Source organism: Betta splendens, chromosome 15 (genome assembly GCF_900634795.4).
Source record: "Betta splendens chromosome 15, fBetSpl5.4, whole genome shotgun sequence".
Lineage (NCBI taxonomy): Eukaryota > Metazoa > Chordata > Actinopteri > Anabantiformes > Osphronemidae > Betta > Betta splendens.
In genome coordinates, this window is record NC_040895.2 from 14,682,659 (window position 1) to 14,695,197 (window position 12,539).

Genomic DNA, 12,539 nt, shown 5'->3' on the forward strand with positions numbered 1-12,539 from the left:
CGGCTGGCTGTTAGGCAGCAGGTCAAAAATTACAGCAAAGCAGACAAACTAAGCAGTCGGTGCCAGAGGCAGCTGATGAGACGCGCACACAAATGAAGCTTCAGTCCGAGCTGCCACTCTCGTCACGGCCAGCCCACTTTCTCTTCCTGAGGTTAATGTAATCTCTCATTTAGCATTTTTTTCCCACTGGCCTTTGCTGAAAACCAATGGAAACACGTAAACTCCCAAAGCTGCGAAAAACAGAGTCTCGCTGTTGGAACACAAGCCAGGAGTCCCGATTTACCTCAGCGGTGGAGAGAGGAGGTGCTCAGACGTAACATCTCTGGCCGATGGCAAACTGTTTACATAAAAACACGTAGCGACTTTAAAGCTTGGTATCAAAGTCTATTTATGGATGCTGAGGAGAATTACTACATGTGTAAACATGAAAGGCTTTAGTGCCTCCATATGGAGCCGCTCCAAATCTAATGAATTCCCTCAAGGAATTTCGCTTGAGTCACTGGCAGTTGAAGCTTGGCTTATCGTAAGTTAGCAAAAAAGATATAAACATCTTGGAGACTGTGATAGAAATGTTTGAACAGAGATATTTTTTAAAAACCTTTACACTTTGATCAGTGTCTATTTTAAAGACCATAAATAAAATGAATAAAGACTGAAATTAAAAAAAAAGGATGAAGCCATTTTTATATAAGAAGAGTAACAACTTGGCCACTAGATCTGATTCATTATCATAATTAACAATCCTGAAAGGAAGGAACCGGTTCGGCTTCATGTGTTTACGAGTCATCTGTGAGAACAAGAAATGCAAATAACCAAATCGATGGCTGCGTCAGAGCAGCCAAAGCAAATAGGAAATGTAAAGTTCACCTGTCAAGGATGTGTTATCAGAGCGGTGCAGTTCTGAGACAGATATAAAAATGAAACGGCTGCATTAAAGTTGGCATCATTCGAACAAAAAGTAGTCCATGAATAATATATGGGAAGGTCACCGCGATGGCAATCACTGACACATTATTGGAGAGAACATTAAAGCCTCTCGGGTGTAAACAGAGGATTATACTGGACCGAGCCCAAAATCAAGACCCTGGGGCGGTGACAGCACTTTCCCACCGACGCCTGGAAGCGTCTGTAATTAACATGACGCATGAATGGAGAGGGCAGGGGTTCGGCATCGGGGCTGATCTTACCGGACAGCGTTGTCCATGCGTGACACGGTGAGGTACGCCGCCAGGTTGGCCGTGTAGGACGAGCACACGATGAGGGTGAAGAGCCACCAGCTGCCCATCACGATCCTCAGGGCCATGGATCCCAGGACGGAGTCGCTGCCTGTGGAGGCGCAGGAGTCGTGAGTCCACCGCACCATCAGCACCACCGTCTCACCAAACGCAGGCCCATCTGATCTACGCCTGCTGTAGCAACGCTGTAGCAACGCTGCTCCAACGCGTGGGCGAGCTTTATTATCAGGGTCTCGTAGTTCCATCCCTTATAATTAGCCAGGACCGTGAGGCCTCTCCATTGTTACACCTCATGCGTTGCATGACTCAGAGTAGTGCCTGTATTTTACAGATCTAAGGTAAATTCTACTAGAAAAAAAAACTCCTGCAGCGTTTGCTTGTCTAAATATTGATTATTTAGCTTCTGTGCACTCTTCTATCATTTATTCTAATTCTAAACGGTCACGAGTGGTGAGTACAGTATAAATCTTCATGAAGCCTGGTTTGCGTTTGGTAATAAACTCTTAAATCGAATGCAAACACGACTCTGATCATCACTGTTGCTGTTCGAGCCGCTACAAGCTGTCGTTTCTCAGAGATAATGTTTGCATGTGACACTGTATGCATGAAGGTTCTGTGTAATTAAAGTGTGTTTTCATCACTCATTTCCCCATGAGCTTAACGCATTCAAACCCATCTACTCTGAACCGTTACTTGAACGCTTTCATATTCTATTACACATCCTAATCCACGGCGTTCCGAGAGCATCGTCCTCATTAATATTCATTCCTCTGTTCTCCTAACATTGCTTTCTTTATGTCTTTGTGGCTCTAATCCTTCCTGTAGCGTCCCTCGTTTCCTCTGAAAGAGCGAAAACAGCGTATGAGGTCTAGAAGGGGGGAAAAAAGCACCTTGCAGTAAAACCATAGAAATGTCATCTGAAAGATTCAGGAGTGTGAAATGTAATGAAAACATATTTGTCGGAAAGTGTCACATTCAACACACAACACACACAGCTGCGCCCTCAGGACGGCTCGGAAGGAAAGCTGAAGGTCTTGTCAGATGCGTAAGCGCTCCAGCATCAGTCATTTTTATTACGTATGGCTTTGACTGATTATTTTTTTAAGGTCATCAAATGTGAAATGTGCACCTTGAAACTTTTTGGTGATCGCACCGCAAAGGTCAACTATGGTGCCATCTGTCTCATCTTGGAAACAAATTGATTAAACTCTCTAATCACAGGGGGAAGTATTATTTCTGCGGGTTCTCCCAGACAGCCTCAGATTACGTCTGACTGCTTTATAGAACAAAAGAAGGATGTTCCTGTTTGAACACGGACTGAGGAGATTCTGCGTCTGTGGGCGGATGGTTTAATCTTCATTGAACATGTAACGAAACCCAGCCAAGTGTCGGCATATCATTATGGGCATACGGCTGCCGAGCTTATGCCTTTTGACAGCAGCGCACTGTATCAGCCATCAGATTCATATCAAAGTGACCCATGTCATCCCAAGAAAAAAAAAATGCAATTCACTTGACTGGAACTAAAAGTGGCAAACGTTCGAATGAGCCGGAAATGTGAGCTGAAAAAACAGAGGAAAGGAGAGAAAAGCCTGGGACCCGGCGTCTCGTGAAATATGGTGAGTGCTGGGTTAAAAAGGCTCGTAGGCAGCGCGCCAGACTGTGATAGATGCGGTTCAGGCTGTAACACCGGGTGCTGGAGTAGTCATTTATCCAAAGCGGGTGTACCTGGATCTCCACCAGACCTGGAGATGGGACGCTGTCCTTGACAAAGGCACCTTTGTGGAACGCTGGGCTGGGCTTTGTGCCGCTAAGTGACTCACCCCTGGATCAGCACCCATTGTGTACGGACGTCCACACAAGCATTTTCATTTTGTGTTAATCTGTAATTCTCGGGTTTTCTTCTCTCTGACTCCGATAGAGGACCTAATGACTCGCGGTGGTCCGACCCACTCACAGCACGCACCTTGCTGCACGAAGGCGCCGTAGACGATCCAGATGGCGCTCTGGAGCGACGTGGAGACGGACGGCGGCGGGTGCCCCCCCGCGGCGCCGTGGCAACGCACGGCCTGGATGCGCCGGAGCAGGAAGATCATGACGCCCACCACGGGGATGGCGGCGGCGATGCACGCCCACACCGCCAGGTCGAAGGGCGCCAGCAGCGAGAAGATGTTGATCTTCTCCTCCGGCCTGCGCATCAGGATTCCCACCGAATAGTCCAGGTAGCGCTTGCTGAAGTCCACCACGCTCTCGCGCTCCGGGGTGATGGTGATGGCAGACACGGCCAGGTCGGCACGCTGTGGACGAGCAGAGCCCCGCGTGAGCCGGTTTATTGTGTATGTGCGCGAACAGAAATGGCCGAAAAAATAAAATTGGAGCAGGTTCATTTCACATCTCATCATACTGTGAGTCAAAGACCCGTTCAATCCACCTGACGTCAGCCTCTGTCTACTATCAGCGCTGTCCAGTGGCCGTCGGCCCAGTAAACTTTTCTCGATCTGTTCCACATTACTGAAGATTAGAACTGGGCTTCCATTTCAAAACAAGGCACCGTGGCCCGAGGCCCAGAAAGACGATTTGGACCGAAATCTGGACACGGATTGACTGAGATAAAAAGGAAACGCGCGGACCTTGCCAATGAGTTCTCCAATCATGCCGTTCCAGGATCCGTTGGGAAGCGCCGAGCCGTACTTCCCATCTCCGACCTGATAGATGTCGTACTTGAAGCCCAGGATCTTAGCGAGGGCGTCGAGGACATCGATGGAGAACCCCTTGTACCTCTTAGGTTGCCCCAGAATGTTTTCCGCCACCATCACGAAAGGTTCTTCCTGTTTGAAAGAAGCAGTTTGACAGAAGGCATTAGTGATAATAATGATACCGATAAGAAATGTGCATGTGGGCAAACTTTGTCCCTAAGGACGAGACTTATTGTCGGGAAAAAAAGAGATCATGTGTGTATTTAACCACAGGTGTGTCATTTATCAGGATTGGCCATAATCTCCTTGGGGCCTGAATGGGGACTGGAGCGAGGACACATTCTGTCATCTTAAGAACTTTGTGTTGACACCTTTATGAAGAGCTTCGAAGGTGATCTAAGTTAGACTTCATCTTAATAAAATAGTTCCCTCAGCAGCTGTTGACCCGGAGCACGTGGCGCCACGGCAACTGCCACGCTTCATCAACGTGGAAATTGCCACTCCGAATTTATTACCCCACAACTATGGTTCTTCTTTATGGGCCGGGTGTGTCGGGGCACAATGAAATGGGTGGCTGAGGACTAAAGACGGCTGAGGACAGGTGAGGAGGGAAACGGGGGGGGCGGTCGGAGTGGGCAGGGGGAGCATGGCTTGATGAAGCGACGCTGCCACGCGAGAGCCGAGCAGAACTTATGTGAATAAATATGGTGCTGGTAAATCATGTGTGAAGAGGAGAGAAATGGGAACAGAGGGAGGGAGGAGAGTTTGCTGCCGCGGTTGGCGGGGCGAGTTTAGCAAAAAATCCGGATGCTCTATATTCATAGGACGACCTGTCAGATAAATGACTTCTCCATCCACCTGTGACAACAACTCGCTGATCCCAGGGGGAGCCGGGATGCCGCTTTATTTGTATCCTTGTGTAAATTCCTCCGCCCCATCGAAACCACTCATTCTGTTAGCGGATGCGGCCGATGCCGGCTAAACGCGGCGGAAGATGGAGCGGCGGCCTGTCTGGTCTGGTCTGTCTCCACGTTGACACACGGAGTCGCAAAGGTAGACAAGCAGTCACATTCACACACAGAGGCAATTTACAATCACTGCTTAAATTGCATATCGCCGGAATGCGGGAAGGAATGAACTGGAGAACTGGGGCGGGGGGCTCATGAATGCTTATGAAGAAATGCCTCCACCCGCCACACTGGATGCTGGCTTCCTGTTGGGAGACAGCAGCTCTAACCAGTTGCCCATCGCGCTGCCCGGCATTGCATCAGCGTCTTTATTAACCCCGCGGAAGCTGAAGCCGCCCTCTCTTTGAGGCCAGCGCTGCTCCTGTCACCCGCTCCGCCGGCGTTTCCGCGACGCTGCTGCTCAGTTTAATGCAAATGTACTGTTGATGCTGCAGCATCAGCAGGAGCCGCTAAGTGTCCTTAACAACAACTAATATGGGGAGATCTGACTAATCAGGAGGCACAAAACCTCCCGAACAAGATCCTATAAAAAGATGCTGCTTCACAGAAGCTACGGCTTAATCTGTTTGTGTAGAGAGCGACCTCTTATCACTTTGCCTTGGTGTTTGTCTCCACATCGGCGCTTTTTTGCTGTGTTACTCAGATGTTTGCCTACTCAGGTCAAGTGTTAATGCATTCTGTGTACTCCCACAACTTACCAGCACCGTTACAATCTTGAGCGTCACTCCCTGCATGCCGCTCTCGATGCGATTCTCCTTGAGGCTGCCGTTGAGGCCTCGCGTGGAGTCCCAGGACGCCAGCTAATAGGGAGAGGGGGGGGAAAGTCAGATGAGACAAAGAGATTAAGAAAATGACAACGCTTCCCCCGAGAGGCGCCCAACGCCTCGCTAACGAATCTATTATGGAGAATAAACACGGCGCTGCGGGAGCAAAGTAAACTGCGGTCCTGGACCCCCGCGTTTTGAAAAATGCTCATTCCACGCCGCCAACGTTCTGAGGTATGTCCCGCGCCGCAAAGCTGATGTTTCTTCAATAATTAATTGGTGCTGCTAGCTGGACATGGATTGTAAAGGATCTGACACGTCATTAGAAGTGGTCTTTGAGATTTGAGCTGACAGGACACGGACGGTGGCCCAGGGCCAGACACACAGCACACGGACACTGGGAGCGAGTTCCCAACAGGGACACGCTGGACGGCACCACCGAGACAAACATCCACAAAGCATTGGAAATACCACCATTTCACTGTATGTAGCTTTATAATTTACCCACTAAGCTTATTTCTAACTAGAATCTGCACGTGTCTCGTTTTCATTTATCGGAAATGGGATTCTGATACAAACGCTGGCCCTTGAGATGATGTCTCTGGACATTTATTATCTGAAAAAAGGCACCAGAGATCAAGTCCGCGAGTGCTAGTAGATATTTTTAAGCCTCGAGATTTCATCATAAGTCCTGTGCTTAACTTTGAACTCCAGCTCTATGAAATATTGAGGATCTCTCGCTTTTTCGCATCAGGAAATATCAGACACACGGTCCAGAAAAAATCCTGGTTTTGTATTGTGCTTCTCCTGAGGGATCGCACGCCGATGACAAAACAAACAGCCATCTCCGTGACGCCGTCTGCAAAGGCACATTTAAAAGTTTGTACGATTGCAGTTTCCTCCCGCTTGATGCGTTTACTGCAGATGCACGAGGCATGAAAAAAAGGCTTCAGAAGAACATTTCATTATCAGCTCAGGCTTTTGTTCTCCACAAACCATCTGCAGAGCACGTGACCCTCCAGTTACTCAGCCTTAAAGACTTACACTGCACTGCTAAATATAGCTCCACTGCAAACTGAATCATGCTCAGCAGCCGGCAGCTTGTTTGGGTGCACAACCGTGTAGGACGCGCCTCATAAGACGGGCGTTAAGGGCCCCGGTCTCTGCTCCGCCAGCAGTCAGGTGTACGTGGAGGTGTCGACCGTAATAGTGTGAGTGTGTATTCACACTATGCACCTTTGTGTAACAAAGAAAAGGTTCAGAGAAAAGGACAATGTCGATCCATGTGTGTGTAATTGTACAGTAGTACTTTAGACAGTAGTTTATTTCTGTGTATGTGTGTGTGTGTGTGTGTATGTGACCATGTAGTCCATGTAAATGTGTGTGTGTGTGTGTGTGTGTGTGTGTGTGTGTGTGTGTGTGTGTGTGTGTGTGTGTGTGTGTGTGTGTGTGTGTGTGTGTGTGTGTGAGCAGAGTGTCGCTCCGTGTTGCCTCCTTGGCGGGGGTCTATTTTCTCCATGAGCGGCCACGTCCTTAGTGGAAAACACGGCGCAATCTCTGCTCTGTAAACTGAAGAACGCTGAAGAGCAACACTTCTACTTCACAGAGCTTTGCACAGCAACACGCAACCAGGAAGGTCACCCGCCGCAGCGCCACACACACACCACCTGCACACGCGGGCTCACACTCCACTTAACAAAGCCAGGCGCCGCTTCGCCGCTGCACAGCGGTCACACGAGTGTAATATATATATGAACCATATGAATTTATGAGGACGTGTCAGCGGAACATGCGTGCGTTTCATGAGAAATAATGTTTGATGTCAATACAAAATAAAAGCTTTTTTCTGCTTCCTTCTTTGAAGTGTCGGCTTTGTGAAGACTTGAATCAGAGATATTCCCCTTATAAATATGCATCACAATCAGTCATCATGAGTGTTTCCTACTGTTAGTCACATCAAACGCTCCTTTTCCTCTCTATGTCTTTGGCGCAGCAGTGATTTCTTTACTAATGACAGTTTGCAATATTCCGTCACAATTGCGGAATCGCTGCTTCGCTAATGGCCATTTTCTAAAATAATCATCTGTATTGGGGATGAGTTAATGCCACTGACTGAAAATACCAAATCACCGTGTGGGTTCCACCGACAGCATCTGCTCCACGTCTCCAAAAAGTTTTTTCTTCCTTTCATGAGACCATTTAACTGCATCACAAGATGCTGCGCTATAGCTGGAGCCATTTGCTGCTATTATGCTTCTCTCTGCTGGTTAAGTCCGTCCGGTGACACATTGATGAGCTCCCCGTGCATCCGAGAGTGTATTGACCCAAACCTCTTTGTCTGCGGCACCAAACAGAAGAAAAGGCTGCAAATGCTAGTGGATGTGAGCTCAACGTATGTAGCCTGCATTATTTACAGCTCGGCTCCTTTCTGCGCGTGTCCATTCATTTTCTGTTCGTTCATCACTCTGGGGGGAAAAAATCGCTGGATCGCTGCCATTGCACTTACGGTAAATCTAATCAGCGAGAACACCGTGGGAATGAAAGCCTCAAATTAATGAAGACGGGAGTCGTAGCATGCAGTGCGTGCGCTGATTTTGCGTCGAGATGAGCTGTTCAGACATGGCATCAGTCCATCACTCAAAGGTGCAACGAGAAACATCAGGCAAAATTTATGTTGAGGGGGGAGTAAAAACATCAAAAGTTCACACAAGCCTGGAAATAAATGAGCAAAAGGGAAAAAGAACATGAATTTTCGAATAACTGAAAAATGCAATTGAAAACTGAGCCATAAAAATAACTCTCACTCTCATCCTCGTGTCCGTATTGTAAACACTCCCTTTATATAGCGTAGCAATAACCGCGTTACCTTGAGGAGAAGATTACGTAAAGTATCTGCTGCAGCGGCAGGATCAGTATACAAACAGGCGCGCTCGTCCTTTATCCTCCTCCACCCTCTGCTTCTCTGCAAATTGTTGTTTAGGGAAAAACTGAAGCACGAGGCGGCAAATAGATACGGTCGTACAAGCGAACGGCGGCTCTAAACTCGCTGGATGGCATTAAAATGTAAATAGCTGATTCTGTTTTCAACCCATCGTATCAAACGGGGTTTTTCTTTCGCTTCACAACGAGTGAGAGCAACAGGAAGCAGGTGCTGCAGGTGATGATGTGGCTAAAAGGTTAAATATTTGTTCAGCGCGGTTGAGATGATGGGCTGAATACAAAACAGAACACGTTAAAGGATATGAAAACATATCACCCACTTTTCATCCAATAATTTGAGCCTCTTAAGAGGATTTTCTGCTGCTCGTGTGGCAGGAGGAGCAGTAATCAGTGGCCGCAGCCGGTTTAATGATTTCCTTTTATATAGAACTTGACCAGGCTAATGGCGTGTTGTATTTTGCTGAGCGTAATATGATTAAGGAGCTTTATTGATTGGGCAGCTTTATTTGAACCAACTTCATTTTATAGATGTCAGGTTTAACGTCTGCATCAACAGGTACCTGCCACGGCTGACAGCGGCTCGCGCGTCTTAGAATCTAATTTGCATTTTAGAGACCTGATTTTCGAGCGAGGCCAAACAATTAGCGGATTACTAGCCTATATAATGGCATCACGCTGCTTTGGGCAGTTCTGACTGGAAGCATGGATGCTGGCGCCAGCATTCTTCCGTCCAACCGTGAGCTGGCAGGTTTGAGGATATGACCTTTGGGGCCAGAATTGGCTCCAGTAAAACACACTTAACCTTTAGATCTCAGGCTTCTCTTTGTTAGTATCTTTTACTAGTCCATCGTTTTGTGGTAAATGTAGAGATGTGATTTTGAATAGGAGGAATTTCAAAGCTGGACACTGTATAAGTACTACATGATGTATGCAAGATGGTTGCAGGAGGAACAATTACGGTCAAGTGAACTGACTTTCCTCTATGAAGAGTTTTGTATAAGCTGGAAGTCATTAGTGGTATCTGCTTAGAGATGAGCTGACACATCAATAAGGGCAAACTAGGAAGCCAAAACAACAACAACAACAGCATCGATCACTCCACAGCAGCACTGGGTGGTGGAGAAAACTCACAGTAGCCGTCCAGGAAATAGTATTTCAGTCTTCATTACAGTTTCTAACCAGAAAGACGCCTCATCTAAGAGCCATCAGGCTGGGGAGAAAATGGACTGAATGCAGATAAACGATGATGGAGAGGGAGGAAACGGCTGGAAAATGAGGGGAGGAAGAGAAGAGAAGAAGAGATGGGACATGATAAGAGAAGAGGAATGGACCGAATGACGATGTGTCCTGATGGGCGGATGTGGGTGGTCGAGGGTGGTGCACGGCTCTCAATCACTGTTCCTGCGCTCGGTAAAAACAGCGACATGAACGCACATCACGCTGCGGAGGGAAACGTGCAACGAGGTCGGCGCCGCTTCGCTTCTGGAGCAGGCTGGATGTCGATGCAAACGCGCAAACACATGAAATTGTGTCGCGTTTCCACCGGATTCCGCAAATAGACGTGCCAGGTAATGAACAGCAGCGCTGGATGCAGTTAACATCCCATTATCTGGCCTCGCTGTCCGTCTGCCTCTAATGATTGTGCGGTCCCACGTGCCTCCGTGCTCCCTGGCCCCTGGTCTCTGTCTGTCAGGCTGCATTCTCTTAGTGTCTGACATTTAAAACGGCGCGTACGCTACATGTGTCACGCTCGTCCCAGACATGGATGTTTGTGCCGTGTGTGTGTGTGTGTGTGTGTGTGTGTAAATACATGGCATTGAGCGCCCTGTGCCCCTTCCCAGCTAATGCTAATGGCCACATTATGATAAATTGTCTTCATGACTTCGGTTTAGCTGAGTGGTGATTAAATCTTCATTACGGTTTCTGGTCAGTCCTGCGCCATAGATTGCCAAGGAAGTCAATTTCTCTTCATTTTGCAAAAAGTCCCTGACTGAATCAGGACATGCACATTGGCAAACAAATTACAGCCAGAGCGCACAAATAATATCCTTAATCTCCAGTCTACCGCCATTTAAAAAATGGACAAATACCTCAAATGGCCTGCTGGTTATTAGTAACGCATGCCAATCTGTGCTTCACACACACACACACACACACACACACACAGCAGCTACACATCAAACATTCAAATATGCAGTTTTACTACAAAGCATCGTTTTTAAGGTGACCTCGTCTGTGTTTAGTGGTTGTTGGGGTTAAGTGGACTCGTGAGCTCCAGTAGAGGGCGCTCTGATCCCTGGCACGCCTGACAAATAATGAGACCCGTAACCACAGATCTCAGGGAACCGCTGCTTTCACCTGACAGCCAATTAAAAAAAAACAGCAAGGTTTTACATCGTGTGGATTAAGACTGAGAACCAGAAGTCTATGAAAAACTAGTGTTTGGAAAAACAGACACTTGAAGCCTCGTGCACTATATTTGTTGTCGGCCACTTCACTGAAGCCCCAGGACGTCGAGTGGAAGCGGGACTTTGTGTGATTCTTAAGAGGCGGCGTCCTGCAGGTCTTTGTTGCTGGCTGGTGGTGGATCATCCACACCTGGTTTGTAGTGTATTTACCCAACAACAGATGTGGATAATTAACCGTCAGGATGGAACAAAGCCCTGCAGGAAACCAGTTCTTGAGGGCTTGAATGAGTAAGTAAACTCTGGAGTTCGCAGGGGGGGACGTGATATTGATATTGAGAAATAGTTCAATTAACTTTTTATTTTTCTTGTCGCGCAGCGAGCGGTCGCCAGAGCGCGTCAAAGGGAAGCTATTTTCATCAGCAGCTTCGCGTTACCTGCTGTTCCCTGAACAACTAGGGAGCGAGCAGTTAGTCAAGTTCCAGAACCAAACCTGCAGCGTTTAATGGACCCGATAAACACTCATGAGCTGAGGAAGCTAAGCTAACATATTACTAACACAGAGCAGCTACATACAGTTCACGCTTAGCAAATTCTGGACTCACGCGTTTCACATCTTTCCCGAACGTTTCGCTGTAGCTGCTTCCGAGGATCTCAAACTGCACATGGGAATTGGAGCCTTCGGCACGGAAGTCCATCAGGCCCGTCAGTCCGCTGATCCGGCCCTGCAGCGACGACACGCAGTCACAGCAGGAACGACATCGGCATTGCACTGCACGAACGCTCATTTCCCGCGCCGGTACCTTCTGGATGGTGTCCAGCATGGACCATCCACCGTTCCACGGCTTGGTGGACTTCCTCATGCAGTTGAGGCTGGCCATGCTGTGCCACTTCCTGTCCTCCAGCTTCCGGTAGAAGGCGTTGGCCAGCATCAACACGCTGTCATAGAGGTAGAGGTTGGACACCTGGACGGACAAACACAAGCAACGTGTGAGTGCACAATGACACAGCAGAGCGAGCAGCACCTTCGCCGATCCTGCACTTTTTTACGCTTCCAGGAAACTTTCCGGAGACGCGCCGAGGTCTGTTCCAGTTCATTCCCCCTCCGCGGAAAGTCAGACATGTCACGACTTCAGCTGCCTGCCTCCAACTGCAGCCTGTCAGGAATCATGTGTGCCGCATCCTGTCTCGCTGCGAGTGTGGGTTTGATGAGTCCTCGGGGTCAAGTCAAGTCAAATCCTTCCACCGCGGACGAGCGGCGGCAGCCGCACGCGCCGCCGCTCGAGGCGCTGCGCTCATGACATGTAGACTTCAGCGCTAGGACATCACACAAGTCAAGTTGAGTCCAGGTGAAATGCAACGACAAAGCCGCTCCGGAATTCGTGGCTTGAGCAAATCCCCGGCCGCAGCCACAGATTAGTGGCAGGAAAGCGCCTCGGTCTTTAGCGATTCTGATGAACGCCTCAGCCGCCATTACTCGATACTTAACCCGCTTTCATGTGAATTATTAAGAGCGGTGGGTGCACGCGCC

The 12,539-nt window shown here is 48.4% G+C and overlaps 1 protein-coding gene across 4 annotated transcripts in view; it reads right to left on the reverse strand.

Moving 5' to 3' along the window:
* Positions 1-12,539, reverse strand: part of grid1a (glutamate receptor, ionotropic, delta 1a) — a 132,534-nt gene that overhangs the window by 8,576 nt on the left and 111,419 nt on the right. For all 4 annotated transcript variants that reach the window (XM_029174823.3, XM_029174824.3, XM_029174825.3 and 1 more), the window contains 6 exons: positions 11,812-11,973; positions 11,614-11,733; positions 5,598-5,699; positions 3,866-4,063; positions 3,202-3,532; positions 1,188-1,326 (listed from right to left, as the gene is read on the reverse strand). In XM_029174823.3, the coding sequence (XP_029030656.1) occupies positions 1,188-1,326; positions 3,202-3,532; positions 3,866-4,063; positions 5,598-5,699; positions 11,614-11,733; positions 11,812-11,973 (1,052 nt within the window). The remainder of the gene's footprint in view (positions 1-1,187; positions 1,327-3,201; positions 3,533-3,865; positions 4,064-5,597; positions 5,700-11,613; positions 11,734-11,811; positions 11,974-12,539) is intronic.